The 25,527-nt window shown below is 33.9% G+C and overlaps 1 protein-coding gene across 2 annotated transcripts in view; it reads left to right on the forward strand.

Annotated features, from left to right (window-relative positions):
- Ndufs4 (NADH:ubiquinone oxidoreductase subunit S4) overlaps positions 1-25,527 on the forward strand; it is a 107,443-nt gene that overhangs the window by 71,704 nt on the left and 10,212 nt on the right. For both annotated transcript variants that reach the window (XM_046456346.2, XM_058583118.1), the window contains exons 3-4: positions 5,851-6,023; positions 16,904-16,977. In XM_046456346.2, coding sequence (XP_046312302.1) covers positions 5,851-6,023; positions 16,904-16,977 — 247 coding nt within the window. The remainder of the gene's footprint in view (positions 1-5,850; positions 6,024-16,903; positions 16,978-25,527) is intronic.

A 25,527-nucleotide genomic window follows, 5' to 3' on the forward strand; every position in this document is an offset into this window, starting at 1 on the left:
GAAGAGAATGACATTCAGAGTTTAAGCAACTAAACTTGTCAGTACCCACAGGTAGCAAATGGTGGAGCTTTGGCTCCTCCAGATGTGCAGAAATCATAATTTCTTGTTCTTAACTAATATTGAAGTATAATTATTTGTTATTCCCATCCTCCTACCCCATGGATACATAGATTATAGACATTGTAGATTCAGGAATAAAGTCTTATCATTATATACTTTGCAGCCCCTAGGCTACTTAACTTTGCATACAGTAGGATCTTTGAATTTGAATTGAAACAAACAAGTAATGATAAATCATATCTTATTCATTTTCATGAATGTCACTAGATGTCTCTGTATGTGCCCAGTACACTTAAATTTACTTAACATATTATTTTTTATATGTTTATTGACATAATAAACATATGTTTATTGACATAAACAAGCAGGAAGTATTCAGCCCTTACAAAAGGAAAAACTAAAGTTTTTTTCCTTCCCCCATACACGAAGCTATTCTAATTACAACACTTTAATTACTAACTCATTTTTTTCTGCATCTTGACACCAGCTTCCCATTACTTGTTCATACTATCCTTTAAAAAAATGTCTAGTAATTTCTTCTCAACAGAAATGTCTATACTGTTGAACATTGTATCTATTATCTAATATGTAGTAGGTTCTGAGGGTCTTTTTGTTGCTCAAGGTAAGCACTTTATGTTCATTATTTAGCCTTTATTTTACTTTTATGCAATAAAGTGATTTACAAAGATTAAAGTTGAAAGTTGGGGATTTCAACCAGTTTGACACAGCCTTTTGCTTTTAGCCGTTGTTCTTCTCTGGCCTGCTCTGAAGGATCTAGGAGTAATAAAAATATTTTGAGTTTGAAATACATCTTGAACTCTTTTTTGAGAAAAAAAATATGATTAGCAGCATCATTTGCATGATCTATTCCTACATGCTCCACAATAATCCATTTAAAACTATATTTCTGAGTCCATGACACCTTTGCCCAGAGTGTAAAATTTAACAGATGTCACATTCCAACAATTTGTTGTATTAACAAGCAAAATTTTGTTTTACTGGCCCAACTCAAATTTACCTTAACATTTTTTATTATATCTGAATCCCTGTGGCCACTAACTTTTTAGAAGTGTGTGAAGTTCTTCCATAGTAAGTAAATAGGTATGATTATGCTATCAACTATATTTTAACTTTAAAACTTATTTTGTAAAATGTCATTAATTATTAGACCTTTAACGAGTTCCTTGTAAGTGTCTGCTGGTTATTTGAAGTTTTTGTTACAGATCTAAAATTGTTTTTCTTTTAGCATCTTTCATGGTTGAAGTAGAATATAAATATAGTTATCAATTAGCCAAGAAATATGTTATCTTGTATACATATGTGAATATGTAACAATGAATCCCACATTGTATACAATATAATGCACCAATAAAAAATGTGGAAAAAATAAAGTCAGTAAATTTAGATTAGTTTTAACTCAAATAAATTTGAGCACGATTGGTAACTAATAGCCTCTAGTAGACGTAAGTTTCTATAATAAATGTTTGTACTTAATGTTCCAGTATATGTTCTGTTAAAACTGTAACATTGATCAATACTAAATGCAATATTTAGTTAACTTATTTCCCAAAAGCCTGATAAAAATTTTGCCTTCCTTGGGTATGCTAAGAAAGCTAGCAAAATTTTATTCCAAAGTGCAAAATCCTTTTATTTCTCTTTATGACTAGTGTAAACTATTAAGGTTAAGTGGGTGGGGCAACCGGAAGTAATTACTAAGGCCAGTGGCATTTTTGTGGTTTAATAAAGGCAGAAGCTAATTATTCAGTTTTTATTTAAGTGAAATGGTGCCAAAAAGGAGGTTCCTGCAGAGCAGCTGCACTCCTTCAGTGTTACCCTAATTTACCAAAGACACAACTGTCACAAACAAAACTTTTAAACTTGATATATAGCCACAAAAGTAAGGAGGCCTTTGTTTGGAGTGCATGCAGAAGAACTCCTTTATACAAATCAACCGGCAGATGACGGACAATGATGAAAATTTGATTCTTTGAAGTTATAATAGTCATTGAAATGTGTGAAATTCTGGTATTGAAAAGAGAGTGGCCAGCAAGACTCTAAATCCTGGGTGGTTGCAAGAAGCTTGCTGGGAGGTTTTTCTGCATTTTGACACCAACTTCCCATTGCTTGTTCCCTGCTTCCTTTGTTTAAAAAAAAAAAAAGTTGAATTCACACAAGATAAATGGAGACAGTTGATAACCGAATCATACAGTTTTTATATGGAAAACTAATATTTTATAGTGGAAATTGGTATTTGAAAAAAATGATACACATATATTTTAGTGAGTTTTCAAATTGCTCTTTCTTTTACTTCAAAAATGGAAGGTCAGCTGTTAGTTCTTCCAAAATTTTTAATTATGAAAAAGATGGTACTGAAAGAATGGAATTTTGGAATTATGACATGCATCTTTTCAGTAGCAAATTTTGATTTGGATGCCCTTCATTTGGGAATTATGATTAACTGACTACCACTTCCTAATAGCATAATTATATATGCACGAAAATTATGTACATAGTCTTTAATAGTAGAAGTGTACATTTCATGCATGACTCAATTGTTTACAAATTGAAGGTTAACATTCAGTAAATCTATGTATTATCTCTAGGGTAACCTGCTTCATTGTAATATACAGATAATTATAATCTGGTAAGTCTTGAGGTTTTTTACTTGCCAGCTCAAAAGCTTCTCAAACCTTGTGTGATTTAATGTTTTTATAATCAGAAGATTTATGAATTATTATTTTAAAATATGTTACCAGTAAGATGAAAAATTACAAAAGGCAATAATAACAACCTTAGTGCATTTCTCTTATAAATAGGTTTTTAGAAAATTCATGTGATTTGTATTAGGATATAGAAGTAGAAATATATGGAGAATATCAATTCAATATAGTTTAATTTGCAGATGTTTTATATGTTTATTGTTTGTAAAAGTGTGAGTCACAGATAGCTCAGTGAAAATTTAGAGGGATAACACCATGGAAGACAAGTAGAGTTGGACATAGTGCCTTTCAAGTGTTACATTGTTTTAATGGAATCTTGAAGTGGGAGCTTTAGCCCATTGAAGTGTCGCTTAGAAAACAGGTTCTTCTGTCACTAGCTGAAGCTGTGTGGATGAAATGATAACAATAGAGTGTCTTGGTGCATTTTAAAAGTGTGAGAAATCAGTTTGTCTAGACTAAGAGTGTGTCTACAGGGACTAGGAATTTTAGAGCTTCTATGCCCTTTAGGTGTCAAGTATGTTAGAGATGCCAAGCCTTTTTATTCTGCATCTTTGGCAGCAGCTCAACTGGGTTACAGTACCTTACCAGTCTTCTGCAGGCAAAAATTGATTTTGTGTCAGGACTTTGGCTTAAAAATTCAGAAACTTGTTTGCTTTTAAATGCCAACTTTAAATTGGGGGAAAGATATCCTATAAATCATTGCAATAATTTGAGAAGATGTGAAAGATTGGTAGTGATGAGTTCAGAATATAAACATCTTGTTAGCAAATTTGCGGTCAAATGAAGAGATTTTTCCATCCTAAAATTCACTCTTTCCTTTTCTACTTTATATGGTAAAAATCAAAAGACCTGTTTCAATTTTTTAAAAAATTTCATTGGCTTTTAAATTACTTTGGCATGTATGCATAACAATATAGAAATTATAAAGAAAAAGTATTTTCTGTATTCTCATTTTCCTGAGTCAACTTGTGTTAAGAATTTAACATTTCCTTAATATGGGCAGTTTAAAGAAGAATCAGATAACTGATCCTGTTAGGAACTTAGCTTAGAATGGACGGGTTGCTATGAAATTTGGAGATGTCCCACCTTAAAATTCTATAACATGTTTCCAGTATTTGTTCATTTCTTGCTTCAGCTACGGTTGAAGAAATAGCATATATCATGAGATTTATATGTCCCTATTAAATTATAAACTAATAGGGCAGACTGCAAATATTATAGAACCCAAAGGAGAAATAAGCATTGAGGACTTCCCAGGAGCTGAGTCACTTCACACTCCTGACTAGAGGACTATGCTATAGAAGGTCATTAAAATGTAGTAATACTTAAAATTGCTTTTATTTGAAATTTAACCTGACAATTAAAAATGATCAATTAAAATGTATTTATATTTTTAAATTATGTACAAATTCTCTTGTCTTTATCCTAGATATAAAGAAACATAAAAAATAACGTAGGTATGTATTAGGAGAGCATATTTGTTTAAATATTTATATGGATCATTTTGATATTTGATGGATCATTTCTTTAAACAAAACAAGTTGTGACAAAGTAGCCACACCTAATTGGTGTAATTGGAAAAATACTATGTTAAGCAGGGATTGGTTGCTAACTGAAATAAATTTAAAGAATTGTTTTTTTAATCTTGTGGATAGAGAAGCTACTCAATTCAGAAATGTGCTTAGTGTTTTCCCAGTACATATTGCAGCACCAAGTATTTATGCTAATTCATAGCACTGATAGATTAGAACTGCAAATAGACATTAGCTTTTTTAGGGGATATATGATAAAGAAATGAAAATTCACAAAATGGGTTAAGTTTTCTAGTACTTACAGGTTTGATAACATCATTTTCTTGCTAACTTTCTTGGTTTTAACTAGAAAAAAAATGAAAATTTACTGTAGTGATTTTTTTTTTTTTTTTTTTTTTTTGGTGGCACTGAGGATTTATTTTGGAACTCTAGCAAATGCTAGGCAAATCGCTCTCCCACTGAATTCTACCCTTTGGTTTAATGATTTTAAAATGGCATACTTATAAACAGTGATATGGTTAACCCTAATATGATTTTACTTTGCTAGAATAAAGTTTTTGCCTTTATTAACTGGAGATTTTAACTCTGAATTTATTATTTGGTGTTCTGATTGCTACTATGTTTTGACAAATATATCTAATCTGTAGCATCAGAATTCTATGCATGCTCCAGTTGAATGTTTGTTACTAGATAAAAGAATAGAAAATGGGAGTTAAGAAAGTTACTATTGTTTTCATTTCCCATTTCTTCAAAAATTGTGAAACTTTTTAATTTACCTTTATGGGTTAGATTTGCTTTACTAGTCTTTCAGTAGGTTTCATTAGAGAGATAAATTGCCAATTAAAGTTGTTATTTGATTTTTTTTGTTTACAAAAAGGCTCAGTCCTCCCTCTGAAGGGAGTGTCTTTTAAGCAATTTGACACAGAAACCACTGGTAATAAGATTTTTTTTCTGCTTACAATTGTCTATTTTCCTATCCTTTTACTTTTAATATCCACTTACATTTTTTCCTTGTCTGACCTGTTGAACCTGCTTGCAAAATAAGAGCATATTGACTACAGGTTTTATAGGTAGATTCCAGAAATTTTCAGTGTTGTACTGAAGGTATAGCTCAATGGTACAGCACTTGCCTGCTGTGCAGGAGGCCCTGGATTAGATCCCCAGCGCTGGGGTGGGGTGGGGTGGGGAGGGGATGTGGGCGGGGAGGTGGTGGGGAGTGCTTGGGGTGGGGGAGGTGGTGGGGAGTGCTTGGGGGGCATGAGGAAGTACCAAAGCTTTGTTGGACAAAGGGATTTAAATTTTGTTTAATGATTCCTTTCCCACTGTTCCCTAAAACCACCTCTCAAATACACCATTTACAGTTATCAGAATGGCAGTTTATGTAGTAAAATATCCGAATAGTAGTGAAATAAGCAAGAAAGTTTATCTCATTTTATAAATAACTCTGAATAGAATTGCATGATTATAGGGGACAACAAAAGTACATTAGTGGGAATATAGACTGTTAGAAACATATTTGTTTGCTTGTTTTTCTTTAGGATATCACTACATTAACTGGTGTTCCAGAAGAGCATATCAAAACTAGAAAAGTCAGGATCTTTGTTCCTGCTCGAAATAACATGCAGTCTGGAGTAAACAACACAAAGAAATGGAGGATGGAGTTTGATACCAGGGAACGATGGGAAAATCCTTTGATGGGTTGGGCATCTACGTGAGTATTTTGTTTTAACATAAATATTGTTTTCAGTTTTCTGTTTCTGTGTAGATTTTTCTTTAAAATATGTTGATTTTTCAAATTCTTTAATGTACAGTCTATTGATGACAGTATTTTGACTCTTTATCACTGTAATAAACACAGATATTTATATAAAATATATAAAGAAAAATACATATCAAATAAATATGGTTCAACACATTACACCAGAAATATTATTCTAAATACTATTTATTAGGTAAAATGATTGACATTATAAGGATTGTTAGCCTGGTATTCAAGCTAGGTATATTAGTCTAAGATACTATGTGAATGCTAATTTATTGACACTTTTTAACTTGCTTTTAAATTAAAGTGAAACTCCTTTACGTATCTTGTTTGTAAAGAGTTGGGAATTGAGTTCAGAAATTAGCTAATTTGAGGAAAACATGTAAATTCTTGAGAAAAATAAATTACTTTTTCAATGCATTGGAATAAACTATTCAGGGACATCTTTTCAGTATACCTGGGAGAATTTTTGTTAAAAACATCTTCCCTGTTGCAATTGAAATAGAATTTATGTTATTAAGCAAATGATATATAGGTATAGTTTGTACGTTTTTTTTTGGCGGCGGGGAGCAGATCTGATTTTATTGCAGTTACCATGTATATATACTTGGGCAGTAGCTAGGCAGATTACAGGCAGCCACCAATACAATTTTTTGCTAACTGTCCTTGCAGCGACCAATTGAGGAATGGGCCATGGAGCAAGCGCAGGGACTACAACACTGTGGTCTCATGCCCAGGGCTGTGCCTATGGGTAAGCTGTTTGCTGCTCACACGCCTAGCATGAGGGGAGTGGCCTGCCACTTAGCCGCCCTTAATGTAGGCATGTATGCAGTACTCCATGCATTTGTCCCCAGAGAATTAAACATATTATCCTAAGTTCTATAGTTATAAAATGGCAGAGTGTAAAAGGAAAAAGAAAAAGGAATGGAAAAAGGCAAAGGGAAAGGAGGGAGAAAAGGACATAGAGCTGACTGACATTGTAACTGAGTCACAAGAGACTTATAAAAAGCTGGTGATGTCAGGATAGGAAACTCAACAGGCAAAAATCAATAGCTTTCCTACACACCAATACCGAATTTGTTGAAAAAGAAATTAGGAAAGCAGTTTTATTCACAGTAGCTTCAAAATCAATCAATCAATCAATCAATCCATCCATCCATCCTACCAAGGCAGTGAAAGACCTCATGAAAATTATAAAACACTGAAGAAAAAAATTAAAGACACTAGAAGATGAAAAGTCCTCCCACTATTCATGGATTGGCAGAATTACTATTATCGAAAAGGCTACATTACAAAAGCAATCGACAGATTCAATGAAATCTCCATCAAATACCAATGACATTCTTCACAGAATAAGAAAAAAACAATCTTAAAATCATTTGGAAGAATAAAAGACCCAGAATAGCCAAAGTAGTTCTAAGCCAAAAAAGCAAAGCAGGAGGCATCACAATATCCACCTTCAAATTGTACTACAGAGCGATAGTAACAAAAACTGCATGGTACTGGCACAAAAACATTCACACAGGGCTGGGGTTGTAGCTCAGTGGTAGAGTGATTGCTTTGCACATGTGACACACTGGGTTTGACCCTCAGCACCATATAAAAATTAAATAAAATAAAGGTATTGTGTCCATCTACAACTAAAAAAAAAAAATTAAAAAAACCATACACACAAACCAATGGAACAGAATGGAAGACACAGATACAAACCAACACAGTCATCTGATCATTGACAAAAGCTAATTTGTAGGTATTTGTATAGCAAATACAAATTGTTTTGTGTAATATATGAAGTCTTTTTGTAAATCACATTCTTCTAAAGACTAAAGAAATCTTTAAGGAAAAACTTTGTCTATACCCAGTGATTGAAATGTTGTGCTCATTCATTTTGAATTATGAGATTTTAATGTGTTTATCTGAGACTCGCTGTAATACATTTCCAACATATTCAGTAATAAATCATTGTTTGAATATTTGTACCTTGTGTACTCTAAATTGATATACTCTTATCTGAATACTTATTTATGTAAGAATATGAGGTTGAGAGTTGTAGAATAGAAAAAGTAATACTTTTTCCTCATATCCACCACAAGTTTCAAGGCTGAGGCAATTTATAAAAAGATAAATTAATAAGAATAGCATACAGATTCATTTATAGTAATTTTTATGTGATATAGCCCTACAATGAACACCCAAAGAAACAGGGAAACTTATTTTTATGCTAAAGTTTGGCAAAAAAAAATTGTATATAATCATGATTGGACAAAGCTGGTATGATCTAATGGTAATAAGCTGGGGGAACTTTGTTCTTGCCTGTCTATTTTCTTTTCTGTGCCCCTGTGTCTTCAGAGATCCCTTTCCTCTAGTTATAGGGTAGACACTTCTAGAATGATGGTCTCATAGGTTATTTTGGAAAGAGGTCAGAGAATTGTTACAACTTGCTTCAAGGGAGAAGGACAAGCAAAGACCCGAGATAACTTCCTGATTCTGCTGTTTTCTCATCTGCCAAGATGCCATATTTTGGGGTAGCATGTCCTGAACCCTTTCTATAGGTTAAGTTTTACTTTGCTCTGCTTGCAAAATGTTTTTACAATCATTATCATAGTATTGATTCTAGAAATAGCACAACTAACTTCTGAAATACTTATTATTTAATGCCTTCCTGCTTTTGGAACAAAATTAAACCTACTGTGCCTGAATAGGGAAATACTGCTTTTATTGCATATGAATTGAAAATGAGCTATACTCTATGTTTGGGAAATAAAAGAAATAAAGTTCTTTTCAAAATGTAGTTTTTCCAAAGTAAAGTATTTTTGAAATGATAGAACTCTTTATAAAGTTGGTTTGTCTGAAGCATTGTTTTGAATCTTAAATAACAACAACAGAAAATCTTTACTACTTCTCTTGGTTCTGATATTTAAACCACTAACATGAAAAAAAAATTATGTCTAAATATTTGATTATTTTATTTGATTAAAAAGAGGCTCTTTGCTAATATTAGAATCAAAGTTATATTTTTTCATTCTTATTATATACTATCTTTTTGTGTTAAAATGCTAAGTATTGCTTGAACATACTAATTTCTGACATTTTAAGCCCTTGTATAAAATTGTTATAATTGGAAAGTGAAGGCTTCTCATCATCTACTTAGTGTTCATCGTTTTAACTAAGAAATCTGTTTCCCAGATAAATCCATGGCTTGATTACAGTTTTAAATTCTTAGTCTGCTTATATTTTATCATTATTTATCTAACATTGATTTGTGGAGTATAGCAAAAGTATTTAAAACCTAGGTAGATATATCTATATAGGTTTATAATATTTCCTTTTAATGAGAGAATTACTTTATTTAATGGGAAAAATAGAATGTTAATATTTTAATGTGATTTTTTTGCTATTGGTCAAAGAAATAATTCCTGGATATGCTAAAAGAGAAATGACCTTTCATTCTATACCCAAAATATGTTCATTTATAAAGACATAAAGTTTCATAAAATAGAGGATGTGTGCTTAACTGCATTCATTTTCTCCGTCTGGCTAGAATCTACCACATGGATGGAGTGGCATGGAGAATTTAATAGACACCTAAACCTGATGACATAGGAGTATTATAGAGAGTTAAGAAGTATGTCGGATAAAAACGATGACAAATATGACACTTAGAGAGATAATCTTTGTATACCTTTGGAGGTTTTTTCCATGCAGTTGCTATTAATACAAAGAAAACGATGCTTATTTCCTTGAACAGTAGAGGCAATGCTAATGGAAAAGGTAATTTAAAGTTACCTTTGTGGTAATTTTGTGATAGAAATTTGAAATCTCAGATGTTTTTCAGTGAGGGCAGAAGAAAGGCCTTATTGTGAAAGTTGTCTTAATATGATTTTTTTAAAAATACACTAAATAAATTTTGTTTTTATTTATGTATAGTATTTTTTATAATCGTAAAAGGCTACATTTGTTCACATGTAGGATTTTAAGATAAATGTGCTTGATCTTTGTTTTTAGATTTTTAAATTCACATTTTAAAATACTATATTTACATTTCTTTTTCATATTTGAAGTGTTCTTATGCTATTTTAATTATTTGAATCTTTAAATGTTAGAATTCAAAGGTAAAAGGTTTATCTTTATGCAAACATGAAAAATATTATATTTTAAGATTCAAAATCTTCCCATGAGTTTGACCCAAGTTTTTACTGTTTAAATCATCTTGATCCCATGGGGTGGCAAAGGCAGGTGTTTGGTTGATTCATCCCCATTTAATACTATAGCTATTTATTGGTTAATAATCTTATGTTAATGTTGTTAATGTTTCTTAACAATCTTTTATCTGTTGGAATGATAATTGTTTTCATTTACTTCTATAAGCAGGACTTTAATTTTTGTAAAACCTAAATGTATTTGTTTTAAATATAATGAAATTAACACAGAAGGTAATGAGTCCAACAGACAATCAGTGTCTTGGACTCATTACCTTCTGTGTTAATTTCATTATATTTAAAAAGTATGACTTCCATATTTAATTTTTAAAATAATTTTCAATAGAGAATTGTGAACCTGTCATTCAGCTTTTGGAAACAAGGATTTGTTCCATGTCATCATGGACATAGAAGGTCATCTAATTTAAGCAGAGGTGTATGCTAATTTGGATGTTGCTAATTCTCTCACTGCCTAACTATTCACGTAGTATACTTGATCCTTAAGCCATAATAAGTCATCAAAGTGGTGGATACTTAGTCTTGTAGATAGTCCTTTGGCTTATAAGTAGCAAACGGAAGTATTATTTGTCCCATCTTTCTGTCTTACACTACTCTACCTCAATGCAAAGGCACTTTTAAAATTTGCTTTAATCATATGGCCCATTTTTTTTGTTATCTTTCAATAAAGGTTTCTGTTACTTTTCTTTATTGACATTGTTGAACAAGTAAATGAATGTTTTGCACAGGAGATGTAAATAGTATGGATATATACAGTATAAACTATGAATGTTATCAATTATTCCTCTCCATACCTATTAAACTAGTCTCTTGTCCACATATCTTCCCCCTCCTTAGAAGTGAACTTTGTCAACAATTGTTTTTCCTGGATCTTTTTTCATTGCATGTATATGCATACATGTGACTTCATAGGTCTTCAAGGCAAAACTTGATGGTTTTCTTAACATAGGAAAACCACATCTCTTATTAAAATTATTCCTAGGTTAGTTTTCACTATTGTTTTGGATGATTTTTTTTGGTTACATTTTCTAGTTGAGTATCACCAGTATTTTAAGTTAATTTTGCACAGAGCCATCCCGTGTATTGTCCCATTAGTTTTTATGACTTTCCAAGGAATTCACTTTGATTTGGTAGTTGTATAATCTAAAACGTGAAGTAGTTTGTTTTTTCTTCTTACATTTACAGTTAATTTCTTTTTCTTGCCTTACTTCATTGAGTAGAATTTTCAGACATTGTTGACTGTTAATGGTTATATACAACATCCTTATTGTCTCTTTCCTTCTTCATTGGAAATGTTTCCTATGTCTGTAGTCACAGCTACTCAGGAGGCTGAGGCAGCAGGATCCTTTGAGCCCAGGAGTGCAAGATCAGCCTGGGCAACATAGGGAGACTCATCTCAAAAATCAGGAATGAGTATTGAATTTTATTAAATGTTCTCCCAACATCTATTGAGGGACATTTAGTTTGTTGTCATGTAATGGACTTTAATTATATATTTTTTTAATCTATTTTCTGATCCAATTAGATAATTATTAATGGGGCACAAATTTATATATTGGCTTGATTTGATTTGTTGAGGTAGTTCAGATTTTCTCACTTAATCAGTGAAATTCGCTTAAGAGTGAAAGAAGAGTTTGTGTGTGTGTATGTATGTGCGTGCGCAGGTGCTTGCGCGCACATATACGCATACTATCCTTAGTGGAGTATAAGTTTAAAGTTTTATCATTGCCTGACTCTGACATTCCTTACTTCAGAAATATTTTAAAGCAAAAAACCATAAGATATTGATTATAAATCTTACTTTTTTCTCTAGTCTTTATCTCTGTTTCTTATTCTGTTTACTGAAAGATGACCTGACATTTTTAAATGATGCTACTCAATGACAGCATTTAGAACCCTTTCTAACAACTAGTGCTACTGAAACTGGAAACAAACAAAAAAAAAGAAAGCCAAACCTTCCCACATAGAAACTCATTTACTTATCATTCTCTGCCTTCTAGAGAATATCTAATAAAAATTCTCAATGCCAAAGGTTTTGCAGATATTTTTAATGCAGTCATAGCTCTCTTAGGTCAAGTCAAATGTCAATTTATACTTACGATACTAATTTTCACGTGTTAACCTTAAAATCTTACATATGGGGCTAGAGTAGTGGCTCAGCGGTAGAGCATTTGCCTAGCACATTCAAGGCCCTGGGTTCGATCCTCAGCACCACATAAAACAATAAATAAATAAAATAGAGATATTGTATCCAATACAACTGAAAAATAAATATAAAAAATCTTACATATGAAAAAAATGGCCTTCCAAAATTAAAAAAATAATAATACTGTGGGTAATAGGTTACAATGAAATCTATTCAGTATGTACCCAGATTGAGAAATAGCATTTCAGTCCCCATTTCATTCCATGCCCTTTTCCAAAGATAACCACTATTCTGACTTCTAACTATATAGATTTATTTTTCATTAAAGAGAATTATCCTTTATGTACTCTTCTGAAAAAGGTTTCTTTTTGCTTAACTTTATGTTTGCAAGATTTATCTATTGCACTATTGATAAGCAGCATTTTCATTTGGAGTTATGTGTAATACTAAAGTGAAGATCTTGTACATGTCTTTTAGTAATGTGTGAATTCCTGATATGCAAATTAACCCCTAAAACAGTTAATAATCTCAAAAATTTGTAGAGAAGAATCAATAATCTATTAATTCTCTGATTCCTTATTCTTCTTGAGTTAATGATAGCAGCTATGTGATGTGTTCTAGCAGAAAAATAACTGGTAGAGCACACCTTGAACTGGGGGAGGATTGATTTTTATGCTTTGTTAGAGTGCATCTGTTTCAGTTTTATGTCTTACAACTAGAACATAGTGTTTAAAATTTTTAATAGGCATGATCTCTCTGAGGTTCTAGTGCAAAACACAAGGTTTACCAATTTCTTACTCCAGACTCATTTTGTCCTGTAGTAGGCAGCTGCTGAAATCTCTGCTCAGTTCTTTCAACCTTCCCAGTTATTGTTAGAGCCATACCCATTCATGTACACTTCAGAATCTCCCTTTTATACAACCATCCCTGACCAACAAAATTTCAAACTGCTCTAGCTGTCCTAAACTCCATCTCCATATTCCTTGTGCTGGTAAGACTAGACTTTTCCTTGAGTTCCTTATGTTCCTAACTATCTGGACAGGAGGGAGAAAGGATATAAACTTGAATCTAATTCAGTATGGGTCTGTTTTCCCCCACCAACACCCCCCACCCCCCCCCCCACCCCGTCATTCCTTTGAAAGGTTGAATTCTCTCCAGAGTTCCTTGGTCACTCTCAGGTCCCTTCAAACACAGGTTTTTCTGATTTGTTCAGAGTAGTTGTTTGGCACAAACACTGAGTTGTGAACTGTTCTGTGTCATTGCCTCAATTGGAACCTTAGTAATTGAGAATTAAGCAAATTGAATTTAAAAATAAAAGCAAACTTATATTTAGTGAAGATTGAAAGAGAAATTATGTATAGCTGGAGGAAGGTGGGGTATGAAATACTTAATAGAAAAGGTTGGTATTTATGGTGAACCCTGAGGGATGGTTGGGATGGACTTCCATTAGTGAAGATGGCAGAGTATTCTAAATTAAAGGAACAAATTGAACTACTGGGAAAGTACAGACTGTGTTTATAAGAAAAATTAAGAGTCTGATTTGACTGGTGGGTTACTTTTAAGGGGAGTAATTAAAAAGCAGCCGGGTGCCCAGCTATATCCCAGCTACTTAAGAAACAGAGGTAGGAGAATTGCCAAGTTTGAACCTAGCTAGCCTCCACAGCTAGTAAAACCCTGTGACAAAAAAGGGGCAGGGGGAGAGAGAGGAATGCAGCTCAGTGGTAAAGACCCCGGAGTTCCTGATACAAAAAAAAAAAAAGACTGGAAAGTAGGAACTATTTGAAGTTTTTGAGTTTAATCTGGTAACGTAGCAAGGAGTAAATGGGAGTTAAGAAAAGAGACAAAAAGATCAATTAGGAAGATATTGGTGGCAACATATCCATCAAGAATTTCAAAACATAGGAGATGAAGGAAATTAATAAAGATAGAAACCAAATAGCTGAAAGATGGAGACTTACTGGTACAAATGTTTATTATTAACATATTTTTTTTTTCATAAATAAAGTTAGGATAATTTAAATAAAGGCTATACTGCCTTTGTAGAAAATAGAGCTCTGTTCTCGTTTTTTCTACAATTTTTTTGCTATTGTTTCATATTTTCAATTAAGACATTGTGCCTGTCAACACTTATCAAAGTATTGGACCATATTTATGTTGGCACTTCTGTTCTCAGTATAACTAATTTAATTAGAACTGAGAAAACTTAGCCGCTTTCAAAAAGAATATCAATATAAAACCATCAGTTATTGATACTAATATAGCCAGCCATTTGAAATTCTTTTGCATACAAGAGGGGTTTATGATAGGAATGTGTATGATTATAGGGAGATCATAGGAGTCCCAGAATAGCAACTATAGTATATGACCAGAATTTCAGCAACAATTTGTGGGACTGTGACTCAAGGAGACGTACTTTCCATGTTCTCTTTTGTTTATATATCATTGCTCTCCATTATCCAAATTACTTCTGAAGTCCTTTCTAAATTTTCTTCCATATTTCTAAGTGAAGTTCCTCAGAATGCTATGTTTACTTCTGAGAGTTTACTTGTAGCAAACACTGTCCCACCTTTTCATATATAAAAAGTAGCATCTTTGAAATAACATTGCACTTTTAAAAATATATATATGGAATTGTAAATATTAACACTATTCTAAACTGAAGAACTCAACTGGATGTCATATCTTGTAGCATTTTTTTTTAAACTAGGCCTGTGCCCTAAAATAATACTATTAATGGTAGAAAGTTGTTAAGAATGGGTAGTATTGTCTATTTTTTGTGGTAATGATTGTATATAGAACTCTCTATATATACTCTCTATATATGGGTCCCAATAAACCCATTGCAAATTAAAGATATCATAATTTTTTCAAAATGCATTTAATACAATTAAACTACCCAGTGTCGTAGCTTAGCAACATAGCACAATGCAGAGTATCATTTGTCATCAGTATCATTGTGGACCATGTGCTTAACTGGGAATTGCAGTTCACTTCTGTGTCCCAGCATTGCAAGAGTATCATACCACATTTTGTTAGCTCAAGTAAAGATCAAAATTTAGAATTTAAAGTACAATGCCTACTGAATTTGTATTGCTTTGGCACCACTGTAAAATCAAAATTCCTAAGTCACACCATTATAAACTGGGGGCCAGTTGTACTGGCAATTGTACTCTTTGGTAATGTTGATATTAAATTTATAAGATCAGTTTGATAATTTTCCTGGACTTTTTAATTCATCTCTAATTACACACACAAACACACACACACTGCACTGAGGGTTGAACTTGGGAATTTTACCACTGGCCCTTTTCCAGGGACACCAACCCCCTACCACACTCCCAGCTGCCTTTTTAAAATTTTTATTTTGAGAAAGGTCTCACCAAATTGCCAAGTTTATACTTGAATTTGGAATCTTCCTGCCTTAGCCTCACAAGTATTGTTAGCCACCATGTCCAGCTCTTTGCTTTTTTTTAAGAATTGAATAAAATGGGGGCTGGTGTTGCAGCTCAGTGGGAGAGTGCTTGCCTAGCACATGTGAGGCACTGGGTTCGATGATCCTCAGCCCCACTTAAAAATAAATACATTAATTAAATAAAGGCATTGTGTCTATACAACTAAAAAATATATTTTAAAATGTTGAATAAAATGATTTTATTAAAGACTAGCTGAATGTCTTTGCAATTATAAATTGTATTATTTGACAATACATGTTATAAAATATCTCCCAATAGTTAACACAGAAAAAGGTAAATTACTAAAAAAATTTTGTGGGGGTGGCAAGAGGAATATACTGGAGATAGAATCCAGGGGCATTTAAAAACTGAGCAATATCCTCAACCTTTCCTCGCTTCCTTCCTCCCTTGGTCCGTTTCTTGCTTCCTTCCTCCCTCCCTCCCTTTCTTCCTCCCTTCTTCCCTCCCTTCCTTCCTCCCTCTCTTCCTTCCTCCCTTGCCTCCCTCCCTCCCTCTTTCCTTTCTAACCTCTCTCTTTCCCTTCTTCCCTCCCTCCCTCTTTCCCTTCCTTCCTCCCTCCCTCTCTCCCTCCTTTTCTCTCCCTCCCTCTCTCCCTCTTTCCCTTCCTCCCTTTCTCCCTCCCTTCCTTCCTCCCTCCCTCTCTCCCTTCCTTCCTTCCTTTCTGTTCATTCATTCATTCATTCATTCATTCATTCATTCATTCAAGGTAGGGTCCCGCTAAATTGCCTACGGCCTCACAAGTTGCTGAGGGTGGCTTTGAACTTGTGATTCCCCTGCCTCATCCTTCAGAGCCACTGAGATTACAGGCATGGGCCACAGCACCCAGCCCACAAACAGTTTTAGATTGTTACAAATAGACTGTTACATCAAGAATGTATGTATTCAATGTTATAGCAACTGTGTATTTTCCAGATATTTATTTTAAATATTGATATATTTTTGTAGCCAAAGCTTAATATTAAATCCTGTTTAAAAAAAAATTCTTTCTTACAGGGCTGATCCTTTGTCCAATATGGTTCTAACCTTCAGTACTAAAGAAGATGCAGCTGCCTTTGCAGAAAAAAATGGTATGATTGGTCTATTTTTGTTTTTCCTTTTCACAAATAAAGTTAAGATATGATTTTATGTTCTTAACTAAAACCATTCAGGAATATAAAATTTGAGTTGAAAGAAATCTTTCAGTAAATATCTGGTTCAGTGTTGCTTAGCTTTTTTGCTGCAACAGGATGAACAACCCCCTTCCAAAAGAAAAGAAAGTCAAAGAAAAATTTAAAATGGAATGTCCAGTGTTACATGTAAAAGCCAAAATGCTCTAATCTGAAGTCAGATCAGGGCAGGGAATAAGACTACTTGTCTAACACACCTACCTTGTTTCTGAATTCCTCTGCAAAATTACTAACATTTGGTTATTTAAACTCTTATGTCATAAGGTTAGCATAGTGCAGTTTTGACACTTTATTATTAAGTTCTCTTTTACTTTGATCCAGAATCTAATGCATATTATTCTATATAACAGCTCTTTTATTGAAAATAGTTATTATATTCACTAAATTTTCATTAAGCCTAAATATCTGCATTTGCTACTTTTCTAGATATGGTTGTATGAATGTAGTCTAAAAGTATATTAGTTTGGGGGACAACTATGTTATACCATTGGATTATGTTGATCTTACTATCAACAATAGTGCAAAATATTTTTCTTATTTTCTGCTGTTAAGTCAATAGTACAATGAAAGGAAATGTGCAGTTAGACCACTCTGGGTTCTAATCCTTATCATTCCACCTTGAACCAGTATGATTTTGGATTAATTTCATAGTGGACTTAATGCTTCTTCGTATTTGAAATAGAGAAGCTGGTATATAATAGATACTTAGTAAAGATTAGTTCTGACCCTCATCTCCCTGCATCTTTGGCATTTCTTTTGTTTATGTCCTGCAGATTTAAATATGCTGATATACATTTGTACCTAATGTATTTTGTTTGGCAATACATTGTTAGTATAAGCCATTATATAAATGTAAAAAAAATAGCATTTTCTAATCATTTTTTTTTAAATATTTCTTTAAGATGTTGATGGACCTGTATTTCATTCATTTATTTATATGCAGTGCTGAGAATTGAAACCAGTGATTCACACATATTAGGCAGGCGTTCTACCACTGAGCTACAACCCCAGCCCTTTTCTAATCTATTTGACATATAAGTATGAAAGCACTGTGAAAGCCTTGTGAAGATCATTATTATCTAAAATGTTTTTCTTCCCCACTTAATACTGCAGATTATAATTAAAAGTCTAAAGCCACAGACCAAGATGTGTAGCATAGTGGTAGAGTATGCTCAAGGGCCTGGGGGTTTCCAGTCCTGTTCACAAAAAAATAGTATAAAACCAAACTACTTTGTGTTTGAATCCATGTTGAGTCATTATGATATACTGTATTTTTATTTCCTCATCTGTAAAATGGGAATTGCTGTGAGGATTAAATGAGTTAAAAAAACAAAATACTTAAAATTGGTTTTGACACATACTAAGTATATAATAGTATATAAGTATATCTTATTATGGTTGTTTTTAAAATAGACTTTAAAACTTACAAAGGACTTAAGTGCATTTCCATATTAATATTTGGCAAGTTCTAAATTTCTTAATTACGTAATTGTTCTCAAAGTGGTCAGTCTTTATTATTTTGACTTAATATTGTCAAGATATTATTTGATTTAGACTAATATTTTAATTAAACTACCATTTATCAAAAACATTTTGTTAATGTTTTCTATCCTTTCAACCGATTATATTTCATGACTGACACCTTGAAAATTATTCTTTTGAGGTCTGTAACATGAGTTTAATAACAGGAAATCTAATTAAACTGTTAAATCCCTGATTAGTCTCTAAGTGGTCACAAGGACTGTATGACTGCAGTTGCCATGTGAATTGTAGGTGTGAATTAGCCACTACTGCTATTGAAATCAGGTGCCTTTTCAATTAATTTCTACCTCCCAGGAAAGAAAACTGAAGAATATTGTCCAAATCAGTAGGAAATATAACTTGAAAAAACATAGAGGATAGTGAGTAGGAAAACTGAAGGCTAACAGTGGATCAGATCAGGATTTCTAACCTGCTTCACAGCAGGAACTATCTGTCTTGGTCACTATTTTATCCCAAGCACCTGGCACAAAAGCTGACATATGATGTCAGTATCAAGTGAAATTATAGACATTCTAAAATATACTGGTCTACTCAATAACTTGAAGCTACTCTGATCACCTGGGGAACTCCTCAGTTATTATATACACCCTAAAATTCATTTGTAATCAGCCTTGTTAACATTTAGCATTATGGTTTCATTTTGTTTTTTTTTGGTACCAGGGATTGAACTCAGGGGTACTTAACCACTGAGCCACATCCCCAGCTCTTTCCAGCTCTTTTTGTGTATTTTTATTTAGAGACAGGGTCTCCCTCAGTTGCTTAGGCCTTGCTAAGTTGCTGAACCTGGGATCCTCCTGCCTCAGTCCTCAGCCTCCCGAGCCGCTGGGATTACAGGCATGTGCCACCACACATTATGTATTTTTTAATAAATAAGTCTTGCTTTTTCAGCTATAGTGGAAGCTAGATCTAAATAAACAGTACTGGAATGCTACAGAATCAAGTGTTAGAGGAATTTTTCCAGATTCCTCAGCAATGCCCTCCATTCTGATTTGCCTCTTTTGGATAGGTGATAAGGTGAAAAAGAATCCTTCCCCTCAGACCAATCATCATTTTATTTTGAACCAGTGCTGTTGAAGATTAGGTGAACTAATGTTCTGGTAATTTAAGGACTTTTTTTTTTGAATTTTTTTTTTTTTTGAATTTTTTATTGTTGGTTGTTCAAAGCATTACAAATTTCTTGACATATCATATTCCACACTTTGATTCAAGTGGGTTATGAACTCCCACCTTCACCCCATACACAGATTGCAGAATCACATCAGTTACACATCCGTTGATTTACATATTGCCATACTAGTGTCTGTTGTGCTCCGCTGCCTTTCCCATCCTCCACCATCCCCCCTCCCCTCCTCTCCCCTCCCCTCCCCTCCCCTCTCTCTACCCCCTCCACTGTATAACCCTGAGGGTCTCCTTCCATTTCCATGCAATTTCCCTTCTCTCTCCCTTTCCCTCCCACCTCTCATCCCTGTTTAATGTTAATCTTCTTCTCATGCTCTTCGTCCCTACTCTGTTCTTAGTTACTCTCCTTATATCAAAGAAGACATTTGGCATTTGTTTTTTTAAAAATTAGTTGAGAAGTACTATTATGTAAGGTTTATAGGATTAAGAGGCTGGTAACCTAGATTCTAATTCCACAATTATCCCCTTCACAGGAGAGCTTTAACAGTTCTTGCTTCACTGCACTTAATGTTTGATAAACGTATTTATCTCATCTTTGAAATGAGAAGTTTGATTGGGCGATGCTCAAAACTATATTCTTTCAGGATTTTAAGTCCTTGAACCAGCTCATATGCCTTTATTTCTTACCCTCTAGCCCAATGACTTTCTTCTTCTTCTTCTTATTTTGGTACTGGGGATTTAACCCAGGGGCGCTCTACCCCTGAGCTACTTCTCCAGCCCTTTCTATTTTTTATTTTGTAACAGGGTGTTACTAAGTTGCCCATGCCTCAGCCTCCCTAGTTGCTGGGATTCTAGGCATGTGCCATTGGACCCATCTTTTGAATTATATACTTAATAGAGTTCTATTATGAATCAAGGATAAGTAGAAATTTATACTGCATATAATAGTGAAATAAAATATTTAAGACCAGTATTATATTATAAAATATAATATTTTCTTAAATATTATTCAATATTATTTAATTTTCTTAACCATTTTTCTACAGGTCTTTTTATTTAAGAGTACACTCATCTCTGAAACTATAGTTTCCTACCTGCTGTTGATCATTTCTGTAATTATCTGCTTTTGCTGTTTTTGAAAGCTTGGTTTTCTGAAATTTCATAGTAGGAAGGAAAGAAGAAAAGACTGAGTGCCTCTTACAACTTCTTTCCTCCCCCATTTCCCATCCTTCACTTTCCCACCCTCAACATACTAATACACAAAGCAAGAAAATATAAGTACCCCTGTGTCTATGGCTTTCATTGCAAGGCCTCATCCTAAACATCTCTCTTTAAGCTCAGCATCTATTCCAAAGGGAACTCTTCAAAGATAACCTTTCTTTATTAGAAGAGAATATCTGGGGCTTCCTCTGAAATGTAGATGAACCTTATTTCAATTCTTTGTGTACTGAAAAGACCCACCTTTCTCACCCTTGTGGCTTTTGTCTGTCCTTGTGTTATGTGAAGGATGGGGAGGAGAAGGAAGCTGCATCATGGAGAGAAGTGGCAGAAAACAGCTGTGGAAAATGTGGGTAGTAGAGGACTAAGATCTACTACCATTTACATGCTAATGAAAACGAGAAATGCCTCTCCACCGCCCCCCCCCATCCCACCCCTATTTGATCTGATTTGAAACTTTGTGACTTTTCTTTGGTATGTCATTTTGCCCCCTGTGTTTTTCTCATTGCTGTTAGCTATAAAAACTCTTTGAAATTCTCAAAATAAGGGAGGGCAGAGGACAAGCTGTGAAATTGCATTGTGTTCACAGTGGATCTGTTGGGGAGGAAAGCCAACCTCTGAAGTAACAGAAGGTAGAAGCAGGAAAGGAAGCCCACAGGTCCAGGCCTGGATCCTGAAAAAGATAGAACTTTCCTGAGGTGTATCAGTTAGGTCTGGACTTCCCACCTACTTTAACCTCTTATGAGCTCAACCTCACATCCAGGTGACTGTTAAAAGATAACTTTCAAACTCTTCATAATGGGTACAAAATTCAAGTAAAAGAATTTATTTTTCATGATATAAGTGAACAGTTTATTTTCATGATATAAGTGAACAAGGCAGATGTTCTAACAAGTGCGAATTTATGTAGAATAAAGAATTTGAGGTCAATTGCAAATGGGGACAAAAGTTATTTTCCTTGGGGAAGAAGGGTGTCTGTAAGAACCAGTGGGACACAGGACAGAATCTGTATGTGTGTGTGTGTGTGTGTGTGTGTGTGTGTGTGTGTTGTATACAACGTAAAAAGAGTTGCTAAATAGATAAAGACAAGAAAATGAGCTGAAAGCCTTATAATGTTGAAGGAGAAGGATATGCTAGAGTCTGTATTTTTCTATTGAAATTATGTTAGGCTCTTCCCCTAACCCCATCTCCCAACCCCACATTTTTGGTTTTTGAGGCTGGGTCTCCCTGTGTTACTCAAGATGGTCTGAAACTCCTGTGTTCAAGGTATCCTCCCATCTTGACCTCCCAAGTGTCTGGGACTACAGGCATGCAACATTGTACTTGGCTTCTCCCTATTTGATAGGAAATAATCTCAAATAGGGATTATTTATGATCACAAAATAAGATTGATGTACTTTTTTTGCCCTGATTATTTATATAGGTGTAGCAAGAATTAATTTTTAAGAATATTAATTTATCATATCAAAGTTTGCTTTAGTCAGAGTTTTCATAAAGAATCTCAGATTGTTCTTTTTTAAGTCTCTTCAGATTAGGAATCCAAGCTAAGAATTTGCCACTGTGTATGTGTTGTGCAGTACCTATTGATTTGGGCAAATCTTCCCTTCTCAAAATCCCCAGAATGTTTTCCCTGTAAGACAAGGAACTCTATAAGCCAGGTGCCAGGCCATTTTTCCTGCATAAAGTCAAACTTTGTTCCTTAACAGTGTCTGCTCATATCTGATTAAAGAGCATCATTTTCAAATATCTCATTACAAGTAAGGATTCGTTCCATATCAATGCTTCAAATCACATCCTATTAAAAGGAGGATAGATTGCTATTAAACATATGCAAATAAATATATTACCATAAAATTTAAGCATATTCAGTAAGAAATTCCAAATTCCGGAGGTGTCATGGAGGTGGAATGAGATTTGTAGTATTTCCATTTACAAAGAAAGCTGTACTAAGTTGTAATGAGTTGTAACATCTTAGGAAAAAGAAAGGGTTTCCTGATATATTGAAAATACAGAATAGTAAAACAGTACCAGTAACATCGCAAACACAAAACTACGGTCATCCTTTATCAGTTCATTCAGTCCTATATAATTCTTATTCTATTGGATCATAATGTTTTTACTTCTTGACTAAAGTACTGGAAATCCTGACCCATTCAACTAGCAATGGTCTTAAAATTAAGGGGCAGCATCAAAAACCTATAATCCCCTAGTCCTTTTCTATGGGATTCTGAGATAGTGCTCCTTTGTTGAAGATGAAGTACTTTGGCCTGTAGCTCATTACAAGAGCTTTTAGGGAAGCATAAGCCTGAAACAAAACTATGGATCATAAAAGACTTAAATTAGTTGTAATTTTCACCAGTGGAATAGTTCACCACAGTGAAATATTTTTCACCAGAGTTCATAAGAAAAATAAGGTAACTTAAATTCAAGTCCAAAAAGTTGAGAAAATATCTGTAAAATATAACCACTGAAGCAAACTTTCAAAGAAAACAGTGAACACTCATCTGGTTTATCTAATCAAGGTTTTTTTGCTTTGTTTTTATTGATTTAAAAAATAAGTAAATAAATGGCAGCGGAATGCATTACAATTCTTATTACACATATATACCACAAGTTTTCTTATTTCTGTATTTAAAGTATTTTGACACCCAATTAGTGTCTTTATGCATGTACTTTTGATAATGTCTATCACATTCCACCATCCTTGTTAATCCGCTGCCCTCTCCCTTTCCCTCCCACCCATCTTCCCTATGTAGAATTCATCTATTCCTCCCATGCTCCCCCTTCTTACCCTACTATGAGAAAACATTCGGCATTTTTTTTGGGGGGGAGGATTGGCTAACTTCACTGAGCATTATCTTCTCCAACACCATCCATTTACCTGTAAATGCCATGGTTTTATTCTCTTTTATTGCTGAGTCAAATTCCATTGTGTATATATGACACATTTTTTAATCCATTCATTCACTGAAGGGCATCTAGGTTGGCTCCACAGTTTATCTATTGTGAATTGTGCTGCTATAAACATTAATATGGCTGTGTCCCTATAGTATGCTGTTTTTAAGTCCTTTGGGTATAGTCCGAGGAGAGGGATAGCTGGGTCAAATGGTGGTTCCATTCCCAGATTTCCAAGGAATCTCCATACTGCTTTCCATATTGGCTGCACCAATTTGCAGTCCCACCAGCAATGTATGAGTGTACGTTTTTCCCCACATCTTCTCCAACACTTATTGTTTGTCTTCATCATAGCTGCCATTCTGACTGGAGTGAGATGATATCTTAGAGTAGTTTTGATTTGCATTTCTCTAATTGCTAGAGATGATGACCATTTTTTCATATACTTGTTGATTGATTGTATATTCTCTTCTGAGAAGTGTCTGTTCAGGTCCTTGACCCATTTGTTGATTGGGTTATTTGTTTTTTTGGTGCTTAGTTTTTTTAGTTCTTTATATATCCTAGAGAATAGTGCTCTATCTGAAGTGTGAGAGATAAAAATTTGCTCCCAGTATGTAGGCTCTCTGTTTACCTCACAGATTGTTTGTTTTGCGAGAAAAAACTTTTTAGTTTGATTCCATCCCATTTATTGATTCTTGCACTATAGGAGTCTTATTAAGGAAGTTGGGGCCTAATCACACATGATGAAGATCTAATCAAGGCTTTAATATGATACACAAACCTTTGGTACAATGAAAAATTGATAGACCTTTAGAAATGTGTTTGGACAAAGTGAATGTGACATAATGGTAATAAAATTATCTTTGAGATTCTGCAAGAGGGCAGGGCAGCAAGGCCTATCTGTTCAGATTCTTCTTTGCTTGTTTGTGTGGCATTCTTTCTAGGTAAAGGACAGGACCCACTTTTGAAAGAAGGGTCTTAATGTCTATCAGATAAGGAAATTCTCTGAAGTACCTTATGACTAGCTCTTATATGGAAAGTCAGGGGAGGTTAGAGTAATATTTTAAGATTTTATGGCTAGTTTTGAGGAAAAGTAGTTCTAGTGCCAATGACCCACCTTTGGGGAAGAGGAATTCTTGTTCTCTGGCCTGCAGGACCAGGTCAGAAAGATCTTCCTTCTGAGCTCCTTTCCTTTAGTTTAGAAACTCAGCATGCCAAAGCACTATGCTTTGTGGTGTTATTTTTCTGAGTCCCAACAGTAGGCTTTATAGAGGAAAAAAACTTGAGCAATGAATATGCCAAGCTTATAGTATTATACAAAAATTCTGAAGAAACATAGAAATTATGAAAAGACTTAGTAAGTCTGGGGTAGGTCCTAAATATCTGTATATTAATATAAGTCAGACAAGAGATGTGGATTCCAACTTGATATTTTCTAGCCTAGAAGATACAAGATTTAAACAAAAGATATGACCAAAACAGTTATCTATTTATCAAGCAACATAGTACAAGGTCTCTTATGAATAGAACATACTGTGGACATTGAAGGCATTGACAAATCCCTATATCACACAATTTGAGAACACTTACTTTAATAACATTTTACCCATCAAACTTAATATCAGGGTTGCTCTGCATCTCCTCTCTTCCATAGAACCTCTTTAGTAGTAATATATC

Source organism: Marmota monax, unplaced genomic scaffold, assembly GCF_021218885.2.
Source record: "Marmota monax isolate L192 unplaced genomic scaffold, Marmota_monax_Labrador192_F-V1.1 WCK01_AAM20220418_F8-fsc00037, whole genome shotgun sequence".
Taxonomy (NCBI): Eukaryota; Metazoa; Chordata; class Mammalia; order Rodentia; family Sciuridae; genus Marmota; species Marmota monax.